At 38.2% G+C, this 18,825-nt stretch overlaps 1 protein-coding gene across 2 annotated transcripts; it reads left to right on the top strand.

The window, feature by feature from the left end:
* The first annotated feature begins 8,749 nt into the window (after nucleotides 1-8,749).
* SAP30 (Sin3A associated protein 30) lies at nucleotides 8,750-15,335 on the top strand. 2 transcript variants are annotated; one of them, XM_055276418.2, is made up of 5 exons: nucleotides 8,758-9,027; nucleotides 9,142-9,293; nucleotides 11,195-11,320; nucleotides 11,749-11,847; nucleotides 15,005-15,335. In XM_055276418.2, the coding sequence occupies exons 1-5, from the start codon at nucleotides 8,979-8,981 to the stop codon at nucleotides 15,125-15,127; spliced, it is 549 nt and encodes a 182-aa protein (XP_055132393.1). In that variant the 5' UTR covers nucleotides 8,758-8,978; the 3' UTR covers nucleotides 15,128-15,335. The 2 variants fall into 2 exon arrangements, with proteins under 2 accessions (XP_055132392.1, XP_055132393.1); XM_055276417.2 differs by having other exon boundaries at nucleotides 8,750-9,293.
* Nucleotides 15,336-18,825: the final 3,490 nt, after the last annotated feature.

An 18,825-nucleotide genomic window follows, 5' to 3' on the forward strand; every position in this document is an offset into this window, starting at 1 on the left:
TGGGATAGAACCCTGGGAAGCCTAGGCCAAAAGTGGGGAGAGGGACTAGAATGATATGGTTGGCTCAGAAATCCTCAAGCACTGATTCAGGACTATTGGCACCCTTTAGCACCCAATGGAAGGAAAAGAAGCGCCTCTCTGTAAGAACATTACACCATCCAGTGCTTCAAATTGTTTATATTAAATCAGTTTTTCCAATAAAATGAACTGCAAACAATAAAAATTAATGGATGCAGGAAGAGTAAGCATGAGGCAGCCACCAGGAGAAACAACAGACAAAAGAAACAGACTTAATAACAAAGTCTAAAAACCACTATGCTTACTATGTTCATGAAAGAAAAAGTCGAGCATATAAATTTTGTCAAGGAACTAGAAATCATAAAAAGTGACATTCAAGATTTTAAAAAGAACCAAATAGGAATTATAAAACTAAAAAATGTAATAACTAAAAGTACAAAGACTACGGGTGAATTTTAGAGCAGGTTAGGGACACCTAAAGAGATAATGAGCGACTGGAAGATAAGTTAAAAGAAAACCTCAATAAATTTTAAAGGATTTAAATCATACAGAGTTCTAAAATGACAATTTATATGTGTTGGAAATCAATAAGAAAAAGATAATCATATTATTTGCATATGTTTGGAAATTAAGAAACCTACTTCTAGGCTGGGCGCTGTGGTTCACGCCTATAATGCCAACACTCTGGGAGGCTGGCAGATGGCTTGGGTCCAGGAGTTGGAGACCAGCCTGAGCAACATGGAGAAACCTTGTCTCTACAAAAAATACCAAAAAAAAATTAGCTGAGCATGGTAGTCTGCACCTGTAGTCCCAGCTATTTGGGAGGCTGAGGTGGGAGAATCACCTGAGCCTGGGGAGGTTGACGCTGTCATGAGTAGTGATAGCGCCACTGCACTCTTGCCTGGGCAACAGAGTGAGACTGTATCTCAAAAAAAAAAAAAAAGAAACATACTTCTAAATCTATGCATCAAAAAAATCATAGGGAAATTTGATGATGTTTTAAATTCAATGGTAATAATACATATCAAGACTTGTATGATGCAGTTAAAACAATATTGATGGAGAAATCTGTAGCTTTTAATGTACATATTTGTAAAGTTAGTAAAAGAACAGCAAAATAGAAAGTAGAAAGAAATAATAAAGAAAATAGAATAATTGAAATAGAAAAAAATACAATAAAAACTATGTACAAAATTCAGGTCCTCTGAAAAGTCTAATAAAATTGATAGAACACTGGTGAGACTAACAAAAGAGAAGGCACTAATAATTGATAATGAAGAGAGGGACACTGGTTCAGATCTTGCACACCTTAAAAACATGAGGTTGTTATGAACATGTAAATGGTATAAAAATTTAGATGAAAAACAAAAAAATCTGTATCAGACATGATACATAATAGCGAAACATGAAAAGCCTTTGTTTTGAAACTGGAAATGAGACATTTTTGTCTGCTAACACCTCTTTTTTAATGTTCTAGAGTCCTGAACCTGTAGTAGCACATGAAAAAAAGGAATAAAAAATGAAGGAAAACTCACGATTTGAAAATGGTATGATTGAATGCATTGACAACCCAAACACATATACATTTATATTTTTATTGGATAAGAAATTTTAGCAGGGTTGCTGGATATAAAAATTAGTTTGGAAAAATTAGCTTATTTTATATATATTTAAGGAACAAAAAAGGAAAATGAAATATTAAAAAGATACTATTTACAATAGTGTCAGAAATATCAAATATATAGAGAGATATAATAAAAGATCAGTGAAACTTCTGCATAGCAACAAATACAATTATATTAAGAAACATTACAGAAGACCTAAATAAATTGAAAATCATGATTGGAAGGCTCAATGTTGAAGAAGTCTCTTGTCTCTCAGGTTAATGTATGGATTTGATGCAATATCATCCAAAATCCCAAAAGGCCTTTGTTGTTGTTGTTGTTGTCTTATTGTTCATTTGGTTGGTTTTTCTTTTTTCTGGAACTTAAGCTGATTCTAAAATGTATAAGGAAATACAAAGGGTCAAGAATAACCAAGTCTGTGTTTTGACGAAAAAAAAAACAAGGTAGAAGATCTATACTTCTAGGTTATCAAAACTTTTCTGAACGACTTTTATAATTAAGAGTGTGGAATTGGCAAAGTACAATGGAAAGACTAGGCTTCAGAAACAGACCTACATACATACAACTTGATTTATGACAAAGGTGACACTGTAGAAGAATGGAATATGGATAGATTTTCCAGTGAATGGTACTTGGTCAAATGGGTAACATATACAAAATAAAATTGTACCTCAACCACTGTGCACAAAAATCAATCATAATCTTAAATGAGAAAGGTAATACAATGAAGCTGTTAGAAGGTAATGTAGAAAAATATCTTCATGATTTGGGGATAAGGAACTTAAGTCACAAAAATCATCAGGCAGAAAAGAAAAGATAGATATATTTTTTCCTCATTAAAAGACTTTAAACAAAAGTTGCCACTGCACAGTCAAAAGGCAAATTACGAAGTAGGCAAAGATGTCTGCAATATGTAAAATTGTGAAAAGGCTGTTATTCAGAAAACATGAATAACTACTACAAATCAACAGAAAAAGACACAATCCCAATAGAAAAATAGGCAAAAGACCTAACTAGGAACTTCCAAACAGGAAATCCAAAAGACTAATTAATATATAATCTCATTAGTAACTAAGAATGTTCAAATTAAAATCACAGTGAGATACCATACATACCTACTTGATCTTTTTTAGAAAGTACAATATCAAATGGTAGGCAAAGATACAGAACTCTCATATATTGCTTATGGAAGTGTAAAAGTTTGGAAATATCTAGTAAAGTTGAAGCTACGCCTACCTTAAAACTGCAATTCTGTTTACATATGTAAGCAAGAAGCTGGAAGTTCTCACTCCAACTTAACAACATATATATCTTACTGACCTGCAGTCACATATGTATCAGGATACATGTACAAGAATGAGAATGTTCATGGCAATATTCTTTTAATAGCCCTAAACTGGAAACAACCCATATGACTATCAACAATAGAATGAATATATTGTAGTTTATTCATACCATAATGAAGAGAAAGAATTAAACTACATAAAAGTAGACCTTTGAAAAACCGAGTGAATGAACCCAAAGAAAACAGAATATAAAGTATATGAGTCCATTTACATAAAGTTCAAAAACAGCAAAACTGAAAAAAAAAAGAGTTGAAGAACTATGTGGCAAAACTGTAATGAAAAACGAGGTAACAAATACCATAAAAGTCAAGATAGCTACTCCTGCTAGCTGGGAGATGGGATTTATGATGAAGAAGAGGCAGGTGATGGCTTTCTGGCATGTTGTCAATCAGGGCCATCTACATAATTTGTGGTGTCCAGAACAAACATCTTTTTTCTCTCCCTCCCTCTCTTTCTCCTCCCATGGTGTTTTCTTATTTACTATTTAATGTGGCACTCCCTTGGGCACAGGTGGAAAACTGACCCTCACAGGAGCTAGGGGCCTGACTCCTGGTTCAGAGGAAATGGGGAGGATCCTGCACCTCAACCAGACACTTCCTGCACTGTACCTCCTGCTCAGCCTCTGCCAGAGCAGAAGGTGGGGTGGGATGGGGTGGAGTGGAGAGAGTGAGCAGCCAGAACTCATTCTGGGGAGGAAGGGAGGTGGCAGGAGGCCCATGTTGCCTGAATCAATGCATTGTCCCATTGATACTTCACTTATAAAATGCAAATTCAAAGATAAAATTATTGAGAATTACATGATGGTGATTGCAGGGCATTAAATGTCAAGCAGGATGGAGGAGAAGGAGAGTGGAGCATGTTGGCTTCTGAGCTTGGGGCGCTGTGCCACTGCAAGTCCCTGAAGCTGGCCCTTTCAGCAATGTTCTGTTTCCTGACCTGGGTAGCAGCTATACGGATGTGCATTTTACCATAACTGCTTGTCTCCATTCATTTGTGCCACCATAACAAAATAGTTGAGACTGAATAATTTATAAAAACCAGAAATTTATTTTCTCAAGGTTCTGGAGGCTGAGAAGTTCAAGATCAAGATTTGATCTTGGTGTCTGGTGGAGGCTGCTCTGTGCTTCCAAGATGGTGCCTCTTGCTGCATCCTCACATGGTGGAAGAGATGGAAGGGGTAAACTCGCTCCCTCTATCCCTTTCATAAGGCGCTAATCACATTCATAAGGGTGGAACCCTCGTGGCCTCACCACCTCCTAAAAGCCCCACCTCTTAGTACTGTTGCATTGGGGATTGAGTTTCACAATGAATTTGGGAAGGGACACACACAAACACTGAAACCACAGCACTGCTTAAACTGGACATGTATGCTTTATACAATTTTCTGTATGACGGCTGAGTTTAAAACTAGGTAAAGGAAAGGTGGTGTAAAACGGCATGAACTTTTGCTGTAAAATATAGAATTATTCACATATAGAGATGTATATATTAGTAAATGCATATTTTTTTTTTCTAGAAGGAAACAATCTGTTAACATTGCTTGCTTCAAGGGACAGGGATTTGAGGAGATGACGTAAAACAGGCTCTTGTTTTTCATATGAACCTTTTTGTATTATTTGAATTTTCTACTGTGATCATGTTGGGATTATTGGCCAATTTATATGTTTTTGTAAATTAAATAAAATTATTTAGTTGCTTATTTTAAAATAAAGCCAGAAAAATGCAATCATGTTAAAAGCCTATAGGGAGGAGAGGCACGGATACATACTTTTTTAAGAATCATATTTTGAACCATTTTAGAAAGCAAAGAGCATTTTTGTTGATATGAATAAACCCCCTATAATTAAGGTTTCATAGATCTATAATTTTACCTAGTCTACTCTGAGGTAGATTTACCATGAAGCTAAAAGATTCAAACTTCAGAGTCCCTCACTTGGATAGACCCTTATAAAGGCCTGTACCTAATTTTGCATTCATCATTTTACATGCTTCTTTAAAAAGACCTTTCAGATTATATAATCTTGAAGCCCCCCTAAAACCTGATTCCAACCTTGACTGTGAGTTACACTCAAAGAGTTCTTATACCTGCCCTAAATATGAAGATTTGTAGAAATAAGTAACAAAACATGGTTGTAAAAATGTATCTAAACAAATAGATTCACTCAAGATACACTTTAAACCTGGCAGTGAGAATTAACATGTCCCTTACTCCAGCAATCTTTTCAACTTGCCAGAAATGAATCATTTCCTCCTATGTGCTATGCCTGTACTTTCTCTCTATTGTTATTGAGGTTTGTATTATGTGCTTGTTAAGCTACCTGTCTGCCCTACTAGACAAGGAGCTCCCAAATAGCTAGGACCCTCTCAATTATTTTTGTGTCTCCAGGGCCTAGAAAAAAGATTCTAGCATGCAACAAGTGACTGTTTAATAGGATTTTTTTACAACCACTGTATTGTGTGTAAAGGAGGCATAGCTACAATTCTTTACTTGAGTAAGCTTCATATGAAACTGATAACTATACATATACATACATGCACAGCTTAAGGAGATACACAAAGTACTTATCAGTAAGCATCTTTCTTTTTCCTACTGAATTTACATGATTTGGTCACATTTCGCAGAAGATACAAGCTTTTTTAAGCACAAGAACCAAACAATATCATGAATTATTTTAAAAATACATAAATGTACAAAGAAAAATATGAAAATTCAACATCCCACTGTCATGTTTCAGATATTTTTAATAAATAAAAACTTTAAAATTCAGAAGAAACCATCTGTGAAAATTGATCATACAATCTGGATCATTCTTGTCATACCCAACTAAATCAGAATCAAGGGACCAGGGGAGAAAGCAATCAGGGCACACAGCTCTAGCATTAAGAATTAAGTTTTTTACAACCCAGCTGCTGAAACGGCCTGCAGTAACTCTAAGACCAGTTTTACCAAGTAGTTGCTGAAACAACCTCCTATGACTAAGACTGGTTTTATCTACCACTCTCACTCACCAATCAGAGCTCGCCAACTTCCCGAAACTTTACTATAGTGCCAATGAACCTTCTTTCAAAACAGTAGTAACATTTCTCTTTCTAATAAAACTCTCGACCTTCTCTTTGTTCTTCTGACATACTAAAGACCACTCAGTCTGTGTGTATATCCTGAACTGCAATTCTTGCTTCCCCAAAACACCATTAAATTTAGAAATTCATCTCTTTATATTTTGTTTACTCTGACACCATATACAAATTCCTTGGCCTCCTTCATTGGAGATGAGCATCACCCTGAAGTTGGGATGTATCCATCTCATCCAGATATTCTCATTTTAACCACTTAAGAAAATGTATCCATAAATATATAATATGTATCCATAAATATATAATTATTCTGTGTTGTAATACTCTTTTTTTTTGAGACAGGGTCTCACTGTGTTGCTCAGGCTGGAGTGCAGTGGTGCAATCTCAGGTCACTGCAACCTCTGCCTCCTGGGTTCAAGCAATTCTCCCTCAGTCTCCTGAGTAGCTGGGACCCCAGGCTTGCGTCACCACGCCTGGCTAATTTTTGTATTTTTAATAGAGATGGAGTTTCACCATGTTGGCCAGGCTGGTCTCGAACTCCTGACTTCAGATGATCCATCCTCCTCAGCCTCCCAAAGTGCTGGGATTACAGGTGTGAGCCACCACGCCCTGCTGTGTTGTAATACTTTAAGCCAGTGTTATCTAATGCAACAGGTACAATTTATTGTAATATTCTGTTTAACCCATTACATCCAAAATATTTAAACATATAAAAATTTTTAATGTGCAATTCAATATTCTTTTTGAAAATTTCTTGTAGTAAGTCCAGAAATAAAAAAAAATCCAGCTGATATATACTTATGGCACATCTCAATTCACATGCTAGAGTTCATAAAATTTAAGTTGGAAAAACAGATTCATATATCTGAGTTGTTGCAAACACACTTAGAAGTATTCCAACAATTGAATCGAGAATCAGGTTTTTGTTCTTAGTTTAATTCAAACTCAATGAACGATTCAGTTTTTCCGTCTCAACCACATTTCAAGTGCTGAGTAGCCACATATGGTTAGAGAACAGCCTACTGGACAGCGCAGCTTAAGGAGGTACACAATGTACTTATCAGTCAGCATCTTTCTTTTTCCTACTGAATTTATGTAATATTTAAATTGTTTTTCTTTGCCACATCCTAGAACTCAAATGCACAGATGCAATGGATACCTTTGATTTTCTGCGTCGATGGCATTTTGCATTTAAAAAGATCATCTGGGTGGAGTGGCGCGCGCCTGTAATCGCAGCTACAGGAGGGAGGCTGAGGCAGGAGAATCGCTTGAACTCAATAGGCGGAGGTTGCAGGATCGTGCCACTGCACTGCACTCCATCCTGGGCGACAGAGCAAAACTGTCTCAAAAGAAAACAAAATCATTTATCACTAAATTTACTCACTAAAAGAACGTGCAAAAAAAACCAAAACCCTACTGCCTAAAATATATTTTAAAACGTATTTGTGTTTAAGCAGCTTCTGATAAAGGACGCGTGGTAGCTAACTAGTAAAGGTGCAGCTTTCATATTAGCCACGCCTATCCCTTTCCCCGCCCTCAACAAGCACGTCCCCGCAAGCACGCACGAACATACACGCGTACGCGCGCACACACACGTACACGCGCGCGCGCCCGCGAACACATAAAAGCGGGCGCGCACAAACGCCGGCAGCACACGGGCGCACGCGCCTGCCAGGACTGAGGAAATGCGTTCTCTACTCCATGCGCTCGGTAGAGCTAATGCAGGGAAGTTTCTGGGAACATTCGAGCAGGGTTTGTGTTGGTCAGGTTCCAAGTCTCCTTTAAAATGATATGACTCCGCCCTTCTCCAAAACCGTTTGAGGAGAAATGGAAAAGGTTGGGCGTGGAGGTGAAAAGAAGCCCTGTTGTCAACTGGTCCGTACTCCACCTCAGGAGGCGGCCAACTTGGTGCGCCCAAGAATAAAAACATTTCCCTTGCAAGAACATGCAAGGGTTTAGAAACGCCCCCCACCCCCAAGGCGTTTGTGAGGGGGACCTGTCACAGTTGAGAAGTCAGGATGGGCGTTTTCCTCCCAGGAGGTGCCCTGTTAATTTGCGGCCTCGATAGTTGGTCAAGCCGGTATGTTAGCTGCGGAACCTCCAGGACCGAAGAGCGCCAATTCTCCTGAGTTCTCCTTGGTTTGGGTTTCCCACAAAAGAGTGGTCACACCAAAAACTGTGTCTCCACAACTGCGAAACGGCCTCGAAACTTTTTTTTTCCCCACACGCTCACTTACTTCCCACACCACTCCCATCCCTTTATGTCGATGGGAGTAAGTATATATGTCCCACTCCCTCACGAGTCGAGGAACTTCTCTGAAAACCAATTCTACGATATCTCAGCAGCTAAACACAGCCCGAATTCCCTAGAGACAGAGAGAGCGAGAGAAAACACTGTAAATCCCAATCACACGCTCCTGTTTTCCCGGTACTGGAAAAAAAAAAAAAAAAAAAAAAAGTGGGTCCGTGGCCGCGCTATGCATGCTAGGATTAGTAGTTCCTCCGTCCCGCATGGCGAGGGATCAGGGCGGAGCTCAGGTTGACTCCGCAGCAGAGAACTACAATTCCCATGGGGCCGCGCGGCAGAAAGGGGCGGGACGGGAGGGGGCGCGTCGCGCTTGCGCAGGCCCCGGGGCCGGAGGGAGGCGGAGGCGTAGCAGTCCAACTGTTGAAGTCCTCATGTGACAGTGAGCGGGGTCCCCGCTCCAGGAGACGCTCCAGTCTGCGTCCCGGCCCTCAGCACTGTCCACTGTTTCAGTGCCAGCAGAGACCAGCAGGCCTGGGACAGTTGGTGTTTGGCCGTGCCGCTGTCTAACTTGGTGTGCAGAGTGAATTGCCGCTGCCAGAGCGGAGAGAGGCGGAGCGGCCAGGAGAGGGGATTTCTGTCAGCGCCGGCGCTCGGGAGCTCGGAGACATGAACGGCTTCACGCCTGACGAGATGACCCGCGGCGGGGATGCGGCCGCCGCAGTGGCCGCAGTGGTCGCCGCCGCGGCCGCCGCCGCCTCGGCGGGGAACGGGACCGGCGCGGGCACCGGGGCTGAGGTGCCGGGCGCGGGGGCGGTCTCAGCGGCTGGGCCCCCGGGGGTGGCCGGGCCGGGCCCCGGGCAACTGTGCTGTCTGCGGGAGGATGGTGAGCGGTGCGGCCGGGCGGCAGGCAACGCCAGCTTCAGCAAGAGGATCCAGAAAAGCATCTCCCAGAAGAAGGTGAAGATCGAGCTGGATAAGAGCGTAAGTAAACCGCGGGACCGCCCTGCCCTCCTGCCCCGCGGTGGGGCCCCAGGAGCCGGGCAAAGGCACGGGTTGTCGGCGGGGTCCCTCAGACCTGGCTGCAGTGCGGTCTCGTGGAGTCTGTGTTTGGAAGCAAATAACAAAGTCGCTGCAACTCCGACCGCCACCCCAACACACACACCACACACACGCTGTCGTTCCCCTCTTCTTTCCCACCCTGGCCCCCAACCTCCCGCTGCCTGCGTCTGTCCCGCACGGTCTTCCCTCTTCCTTCCTCCTCTGCGACCGGGACACGAAACAAAGGGGACCGCCGCACTGAGGGCCCAGAGTAGTTTTCTTGCAGCCCGGCAGCTCTTCTGGAATGGAGGCGCCTTTGTTTTGCTGCCCAAGCTGGTGTTTGGCCCCAGACGGTGCTTTAATCCCGTCGTCTAGGAGAAAGCGGAGGACCTTCACGATCAAGGAAGATCCTATTCTTTTCTGTGTTCCGTCTCCTCCGGAGCGGAGTGAGAGGGAAGCCGAGCTCACCCGCCGCCTGGCAGTGAGCCGGGGTTGTAAACGGCGTTTGCGCTGTCAGCTCCGAGGGCAGTTACTCCGATGGTGGGGAGCACGTAGCCTCTGCGGTTTTGCCATCCCCTTGGCAGCCATCAGGATTTCTTTTTTCCTCCTTTTGCACGTCTTTTCGTTTGACCATCTATGAGGTTTTTAGAAACAGCCGTTGCTACTTTTGGGAGATCTGGCTAGCGGTAAATGAATAACATGGTATCGAGAACCTACCACAAGTCCTGCATATTTTTATCTTCGCTTGGCTTAGAAGTAAATGTAAAAGCCTGTTAGCTCAGTCCGTGTTTGTTTCAAATGTTAGTCTACAGCTCGCAGGAGTATATGTAATTAAAGTTTTTGAAAAGTTTATTTGTGACACTTTTTGCCCGTTTAAACAGTTTTCAGTGTTATCCATGAGAAACTCTTGAGGTGAACTTGCATAATTTCAGATTGCTTTGGAAAAATGTGTTATAGATAAATACATTGATTTAATATTCAGAAAAGTTTATAACTGAAATTTAAATATAGTTTTGAAGTCGACAGCTCATTTGTGAAAACGAATGGTTTTATATCTGTAATATAATTTGGGTATTCAGTTAGAAAGACTGGAAAGCATACATTATATTACTCAACTATGCTGTTCTTTAAGTAGAGAAAGTGCTGTCAAGTAGCAAAAGTGTGAGCAACATCATCTTTCCCCTCATCAGTTAAAAATTCAACATGAACTAATTCAAGTCATCCTTACTGCTATCTATCTGTTTGTTTATTTATTTAAGACAAAGTCTCTGTTGCCCAGGCTGGAGTGCAGTGGCGCGATCTCGGCTCACTGCAACCTCCAACCACCAGGTTCAAGTGATTCTCCTGCCATAGCCTCCTGTGTAGCTGGGATTACAGGCTACTGCCACTATGCCCGCCTAATTTTTTGTATTTTTAGTAGAGACGGGGTTTCACCATGTTGGCCAGGCTTGTGTGGAACTCCTGAGCTCGAGTGATCCACCCGCCTTGGCCTCCCAAAGTGCTGGGATTACAGGCGTGAGCTACCGCGCCCAGCCCCTCACTGCAATTTGATGACAAAACCCAGAGGGTTGGAATTTCTCATTCTCCTCTCCCTCCCTCCCTTACCTCCTTCCCCAACTGGAACCAACCCCTCCTTCCCCATCCACCATCCTTTTAACAGTATTCCAGACATCTTATGTTTTAACAGCGTATAGGATTTAAACGTATAAACATTCCATTGTCTTAACAATGGCCCATCTTGACTATCTTTATTTTTAAGAACTCACTGTGGCATATGTGTTTTACTAATACATAGACACATTTTACTGTAATCATAAGCAGTGTGTAAAACTTTTCTGTTTCAGGCAAGGCATCTTTACATATGTGATTATCATAAAAACTTAATTCAGAGTGTTCGAAACAGAAGAAAGAGAAAAGGGAGTGATGATGATGGAGGTGATTCACCTGTTCAAGATATTGATACCCCAGAGGTAGATAGAAGTTTTTTATGCTTAATATAAATCCTAAGTAGTGCATTCTGAAACCTTTATAAAAAGATATGAACAATCTTTTAAGTGTTTAAAACATTTGAGAAATCTGAAAATGAAAGCAAAATTAAATATAGCCAGTTGACATGCATTTACACAGTTTGAATTGTTACATTTTAAATTGACAATTTTTGCAGCTCTGTTGTCACATAACTTACTCTTTTTTTGACCTCAGTTTATATTATTTATCCCCAAAAGATTAAATTCTTTAATAATTTGTGTGTTTGATTATGTAAATTTTTTAAATAATTTTTTTGATTTTGGAAGTAAATTTTTATTGTGCTCAAGTTAAAATGTTTGTTATTATACATATCAATGATAAATTTTCAACAAATTGTATGAACTAATTTATACATGTTAATTTTTTCTAGGTTGATTTATACCAATTACAAGTAAATACACTTAGGAGATACAAAAGACACTTCAAGCTACCAACCAGACCAGGACTTAATAAAGCACAACTTGTTGAGGTATATGTGAGTTTTAAACTATTTGAACTATCTGCACAACCAAGAGATTATTAAATGCTAATGAAAGTATTAATGTAGTGTATGTAACAGTACATTTTAGTTAGAAAGAACAAAGTTAAAAAATCTGTTGTGGAAGAATCTAGTTGTCTAGAAATGTTTGTCTGCCACTTAGGAAATTCCTTTTTGTAATGACTACTCAGTAGATTGTGTACAGCACCTTCTGATACTGCCTTTCAAAATGTGTTGTTTGTTTTTTGAGACAGAGTCTCGCTCTGTCGCCCAGGCTGGAGTGCAGTGGCACGGTCTTGGCTCATTGCAACCTCTGCCTACCAGGTTCAAGCAATTCTCCAGCCTCAGCCTCCCAAGTACCTGGGACTTCAGGTGTGCACCACCACACCAGGCTAATTTTTGTATAATATTTTTAGTAGAGATAGGGTTTCACCATGTTGGCCAGACTTGTTTCAAACTCCTGACTTCAAGTGATCTGCCCACCTCAGCCTACCAGAGTGCTGGGATTACCAGTGTGAGCCACCGTGCTTGGCCCTCAAAATGTTGAATGAGAGTTTTTTAATCCTCACTTTAGAAATCTATTAGTTTTAAAACTCCGTTTAACCAGTAAACATTTGAGCACCTAATTGAGGCATAATAAAATTAATTAACAAGCTTTAATGTCCTTATAAGAATTTATATTTTAAAGTGGTGGAATAGGCCTACAAATCAGCCACTAAACAGTATTTTTATAATTTGCTGACTTAACTATTTCAAAATTTGTCCTTGTTGATGTTAGTTTTATTAGAGACATCCATGTTTTTTTCACGTCTAGAAGAGGCAAAAGCTTTTCTTTTACCCAAGCTTTTACTTGTAGTTTGCTTTGATAGAGGACTTCTAGTCAGTCACTGAGTTGTGAAAAGTTAATGGAGTGTGCATATGTTCTCAGGATATAATAGAACCAAGAAATCTGTGCATTTTATTAAGATGTTTATAGATTTATATATTTATATTTTAATCATATTTAAAATAAAAATTTTTACTTGCAGCTACTGAGGATTGATTAAGCCTGGGAGTTTGAGTCACCATGGGCAACATAGCAACACTACATCTCTAAAAAAAGAAAATTTGGCCTACTAGACAAAATAGAAGTGTAGATATTTAAATCAGTTTTCTCATATTCTTTGTATGGATTTAGTAGTTACCCAACATTTTCTAAAATGTGCATATTGAATAAAATGAAATATGAATAGAAGTTACATTTATTTGGCAGAATGCTTTTTAACATTGTTAAAATCTAATATATTAACTATTTAGCTAAAATTTCTTATCCTTGGTTGGGCAACACAGATCTAATTAATTTTTCTTTAATTTTGATTTAAAAGATCAAGTTCTTTTGGGGTTGTACAATACATTAATGTAGCATAAATATAGATATTGCCCACCATGATGAAATATTTCAATAGGTACTAATGGAGTGAAGGCATCCCTGTTTTGGGACAAATGAGAACCAAAGAACTGATTATTTTAAATGTTATATTTAGGTATAAATTAAACCTGAAATTTTTGATAAACTGACCTTCTAAGAACAGTTATATTATTTCCAGGGCTATTTTCTTTTTTATACGTAAGAGATAGCCATGAGTGTTATATTTTACTTAATCAGAAATGCAGATATTAACAGGTTAAGGAATGTGCAGATGTAGTACATATATTTTAAGATAGGGGTCTCCAACCCCAGGGCCATGGACTGGTACTGGTTGGTGGCCTGTTAGGAACGGGTCCGCAGAGTGGGAGGTGAGCACCAGCTAGCAAGCATTACTGCCTGAGCTCCGCCTCCTGTCAGATCAGCCACAGCATTAGATTCTCATAGGAGTCCAAACCCTCCTGTGAAGTGCACATGTGAGGGATCTAGGTTGTAAGCTTGTTATAAGAATCTAATACCTGATGATCTGAGGTGGAACAATTTCATACCAAAACCAACTCCCCCACCCCCAATCTGTGCAAAAATTGCCTTCCGTGAAATCGAGCTCTGGTGCCAAAAAGGTTGGGGACCACTGTTTTAAGGGATTCCAGGGTTGTATGACTAAGTCTTAAGTCTCTTAATTATTGTGTGGATGAACTTTTTTCTTAAGAAATTTTATTTTCTGGATTCTAAATATGCATGTCAGCACCCCAGGTAAGTCTGTTATTCTTCTATTAGTAATTGTAGTATGCATGTTATGTTAGCGCAATGAAAAGGCAAGGAAGCAGGTAAACATCCTTCATTGAACATCCCTCTTTCTCCTCTCATTTCCACTCATAATTTTTATTCAGAAAAATTTTCAAGGAACCTTAACCAAAGAATGCTACCAAGGTATGAATGAATGAATATAATTTGCAGCAAACAATTTATATGTTATTGTTGGTTTCTCTACTACCAAAAACTTTCAACTTCATACTTCTATCAGTAGAGTCTAAACCATTGCAGGTTTAATGATGCATGTGGTCTCTTGTGTCTGTTTTATCTCATTTAAAGTTTAAAAGTAAAATCATTTATTCCCTATTCTAGATTCCAATTATAAAATTTATTATTTTTATTTTACTTATTTATCTTTTTTTGAGACAGAGTCTTGCTCTGTCGCCCAGGCTGTAGTCCAGTGGCATGATCTTGGCTCACTGCGACCTCAATCTTCTGGGTTCAAGCAATCCTCCTGTCTCAGCCTTCTGAGTAGCTAGGATTACAGGTGTACACAACCATGCCTATCTAATTTCTGTATTTTTTTTGGTAGAGATGGGGTTTCGTCATGTTGCTCAGGCTGGTCTCGAACTCCTGAGCTCAAGTGATCTGCCCACCTCGGCCTCCCAAAGTGCTGGGATTACCGGCATGAGTCACCACGCCTGACCCAATTATAAAATGTAAAATAAATAAAAGGAAAATATATTTTCTAATCAATGTATATTAAATTGAGTGGGCCAAAGGGTCCTTTGAAATCACACTATCTCTTGTTTGTAACATTTTATTCTTGAATTCTTTTTGTCCTGTTGGTATTTTGTTAAATATAATTTTTAAAAGAAATAGCCCTTATCACATAGCACTTTTTCTTTTGATGAAACCGCATTTTTTACCTAGTTTATGAAACCTGTTATATCTAAAATTTAATTTCCTTAATTTTTCTTTTCTTTATAGATAGTTGGTTGCCACTTTAGGTCTATTCCAGTGAATGAAAAAGACACCTTAACATATTTCATCTACTCAGTGAAGAATGACAAGAACAAATCAGATCTCAAGGTTGATAGTGGTGTTCACTAGGAGATGTGGAATTGAGACTAATAACTTGGATGTTAACACTGTTTACTGTTTTTTCACGTGTAGAAATGTTCTTTGTGTATTTTTTCTACAGAGGATTTTCTCTGATTTTATTTTCTTTGTGTTTCTGACTCTAATAATTAGTTGGAAACTCATATAAAATGAGCTTTCCTAAATTAAAAACTATTTTAAATAAAGGTTATTACTATTATAGTTGCTTCAGTGTATTTATTTTGTGAAACTTGATTTTTCTTTTAAACTGACTTAGAGATCAGTATTGAGATTTTAATGTAAAGTCCTTCATTTTGTAATCCCCCCCTTTTTTTTTTAAACTTCCAAGAAATTAACAGGGTAAGGAGAAGTAACAAATGTAGCACATTTGCATTCTCTGGGACAATCTGACTTGGAATTGAGATAATCTAAATAGCATTATTTTTTAAAGTGCTTTATAATGCTAGCAAATTTGAAAAATAAACTTTTCTTGGAATGCAACTTCTTTTTTATTTCCTTTTTTCTGTTATTATTACTTGATGAAGTACTAGGAAGAACAAAGAAGACTTAATATGCCAGCAAAGATAAACACAATGCTGAAAGTTGAAATAATATAAAATTAAATAGCTGTTTTTCAAAATTTTGTCTTTGAGAAAAGATACTTATGTGGCATGAATATAGAAAGTACCTCTGCTATGCCCCTTAATTTTTAGTGATGTCCTGTACTGTTTACATTGCAAATTGTAACTAATAAGTTGGAGAGGTCTAGATATCTAACCAGATTTTCATTTAAATTGTGGTTATATATGGCTCTGACTTGATTTATATCTCCTTTTTATGTTTTATTCTCTGTCAGTTTTCTATCAAACATTCTAAATCTGTGCTTTTCTTGAGATTATATTGTTTAGCTAAATTCTTATAATTACAAGTCAAATGTATAGCTTGTGACATAAAAAAAAAAAAAAAAAACCAGCTTCAGCAAACTGTTCTGAGATAAAGCTGCAGATTTTAGGCTGGAAATGGATGAGACCATTAATGTAGCTCATGATTTCTCAAAGTTGACATTTGGACTTGATAATTCTTTTTCTGTGGGAGGCCGTTCAGTCTATTGGAGGATTAGCAACATCCCTAAGTCCGCTCAGTAGGTGCCAGTAGCTCCCCCAAGGTGTGACAACCAAAAATTCCTCTAGACACTGCCAAACATACTTTGAGGGTCAAAATCACAGCTAGTTGAGAACCACTGATGCAACTAAGGTACTACATCTAAAGTCCTAGTTCATTAGTAGGTGACTGTGCATATTTTCAAGTGTTCTTAATGTATTGACAGCTAGAAAATATAATGAACAATAAAGCAACTGGTCATTGGTTTTGCTATGACCATTTAAAGATTTACTTGCCACTTTATTGACAAGCACAGTCTGTGATAATTGCTATTATAGAAACTTCTCATTTCTGGCATTTTGGAAATCTGTGAGAAGATTTCTTATAAAAACACATTTTGAGGCCAGGTACAGTGGCTCACACCTGTAATCCCAGCACTTTAGGAGGCCAAGGCGGGCAGATCGCTTGAGCCCAGGCATTCAAGGCCAGTGTTGGCAAAATGGCGAAACCCTATCTCCACAAAAAAATACAAAAATTAGATAGGTGTGGTGGCATGCATCTGTAGTCCCAACTACTTGGGAGGCTGAGGTGGGAGAATCACTTGAGCCTGGGAGACTGGGGCTGCAGTGAGCCATGATTGCAGCACTGCACTCCAGCCTGGGCGTTGGAGTGAGACCCTGACTCAAAAAAACAAAAACAACAAAATGAGACCCATATTCTGTTCTCATGAAACAAAAAACTTGAAATTATTTGCTGACATAAAAGTATGAACATAACCTTTGACTGGCAATGTTAATTTCATATACTTATTTGCATAATAAAATGTAGTTTTATAAAATATGAGTTCTGGATGGTAGTTATTAAATGAAATCAAATCCTTGTTAAAACAATTTAAAATATGAAAAATCAGATCTTGTAAGTTGAGAACTTCCAGAACCTCACCAAAGCTGAGTAACTAACTCAAGAAGCTGCAATGTAAAAGTCAGTTTTCTATGAAAATTTCAGTTACCATTGGATTTTTAAAATGATGGATTCATTAGAAACTATTTTTTCTTATCTATATATGAACAAAAAATGAATGGAAACTCATTTCTATAAGGGCATAGGTTACTTTTGATGTTAGAGCATTAAGAGAAGAATCTAAATTTAAATGCCACTAGAAGTAGGAGGAAAAAGCATACTGAATGGACAGCAGGGGATCAAAAAATAAGTTATTTGATTACTAACTTCAAAAGAGTAATTTTGGGAAAGGCCTAAAAATTAATGCCTGAAATACATGTCTTTACAAAAAATAAATTCTATATTTTTCTACATGAAGTCTTTTTAAATTAAGAAACAAAATATACAATTAATCATTTTAAAGTGTACAATATGGTGGTATTTAATGTATTTGCAATATTGTATAACCAGCAACTCTAATTTCAAAACTCTTTTCACCCAACAAAAACAGCCATACATAATCACTCCGCCTTCTTCCCTCTCCCTATTCCCTGGTAACCTCCATTCTGCTTTTTCTCTATGGATTTGCCTGTTCTGGATATATTACAAGGGAATCATACAATGAAGTACTGCAAGTTGGATGAACCTTGAAAACATGCCAAAAAGCATAATGCTAAAAAAGCATGTTTTCAAGATTCATCCAAGTTGCAGTACTTCCTTTTTCAGGCTGAATAGTATTCCATTGTATCTATTGAACACAGCTTATTTATCCATTTATTTGTTGATGAACACTGGGTTTCTACCTTTGGCTGTTATGAGTAATGCTGCTGTAAACATTCATGTACAAGTTTTTCTGTGAACATATGTTTTCATTTCTCTTGGGTGTATACCTAGCAGTAGAACTGCTGGCACATAAATAATTCTGTACTTAACTTTTTGAGGAATTTCCAATCTTTTCCAAGTTGCTATACTCTTTTACATTTCTACCAGCAATGTATAAAGGCTCCTATTTCTTCAATTCACTAACACTTGTATTTCATTAAAAAAAAAAAAAAAGCCATCCTACTGGGTGTGAAGTGGTATCTGATTGTGGATTTTATTTATATTTCCTTAATGATCAATTTTATTGAATATCTTTTCATGTGCTCTTGGCCACTTACATATCTTCTTTGGAGAAGTGTTTATTCAAGTCCTTTTTATTCTTTTTTTTTAGTTGGGTTGTTTTTTGTTGTTGAAATGTAGGACTGTTTGTTTATTGTTAGTATTAAACTCTTATAAGATACATGATTTGTAAATATTTTCTCTCATTCTGTAAGTTGCCTTTTCACAGTTCTGATAATGTCCTTTGATGCACAAAAGTTTTAAATTTTTACATAGTCCAATTTATCTATTTTTTCCTTTGTTGCTCATATTTTCGGTGTCAAAAGAATCCATTGCCAAAACCAACATCATAAACATTAATGTATATGTTTTCTTCTAGGAGTTCTACAGTTTTAACTCCTAAATTTAGATTGTTGAACTGTTGTGAATCAATTTTTATATATGAATGAGGTAGGGGTCCAACTTCATTTTTTTGCCTGTGGTTAGCCACTTGTCCCAGTATGATTTGTTGAAGAAACTATTTTTTCCCAACTGAATAGTCTTGACACTCTTGTTGAAAATCAATTGGC

This window comes from Symphalangus syndactylus, chromosome 4, assembly GCF_028878055.3.
Source record: "Symphalangus syndactylus isolate Jambi chromosome 4, NHGRI_mSymSyn1-v2.1_pri, whole genome shotgun sequence".
NCBI lineage: Eukaryota > Metazoa > Chordata > Mammalia > Primates > Hylobatidae > Symphalangus > Symphalangus syndactylus.

Coding starts and splice junctions, on each gene's coding strand:
- SAP30 (XM_055276417.2), top strand. CDS start 8,979: ATGAACGGCTTCACGCCTGACGAGATGACCCGCGGCGGGGATGCGGCC. Junction 11,321..11,748: donor AAGATATTGATACCCCAGAG/GTAGATAGAAGT, acceptor AATTTTTTCTAG/GTTGATTTATACCAATTACA. Junction 11,848..15,004: donor ATAAAGCACAACTTGTTGAG/GTATATGTGAGT, acceptor TTTTCTTTATAG/ATAGTTGGTTGCCACTTTAG.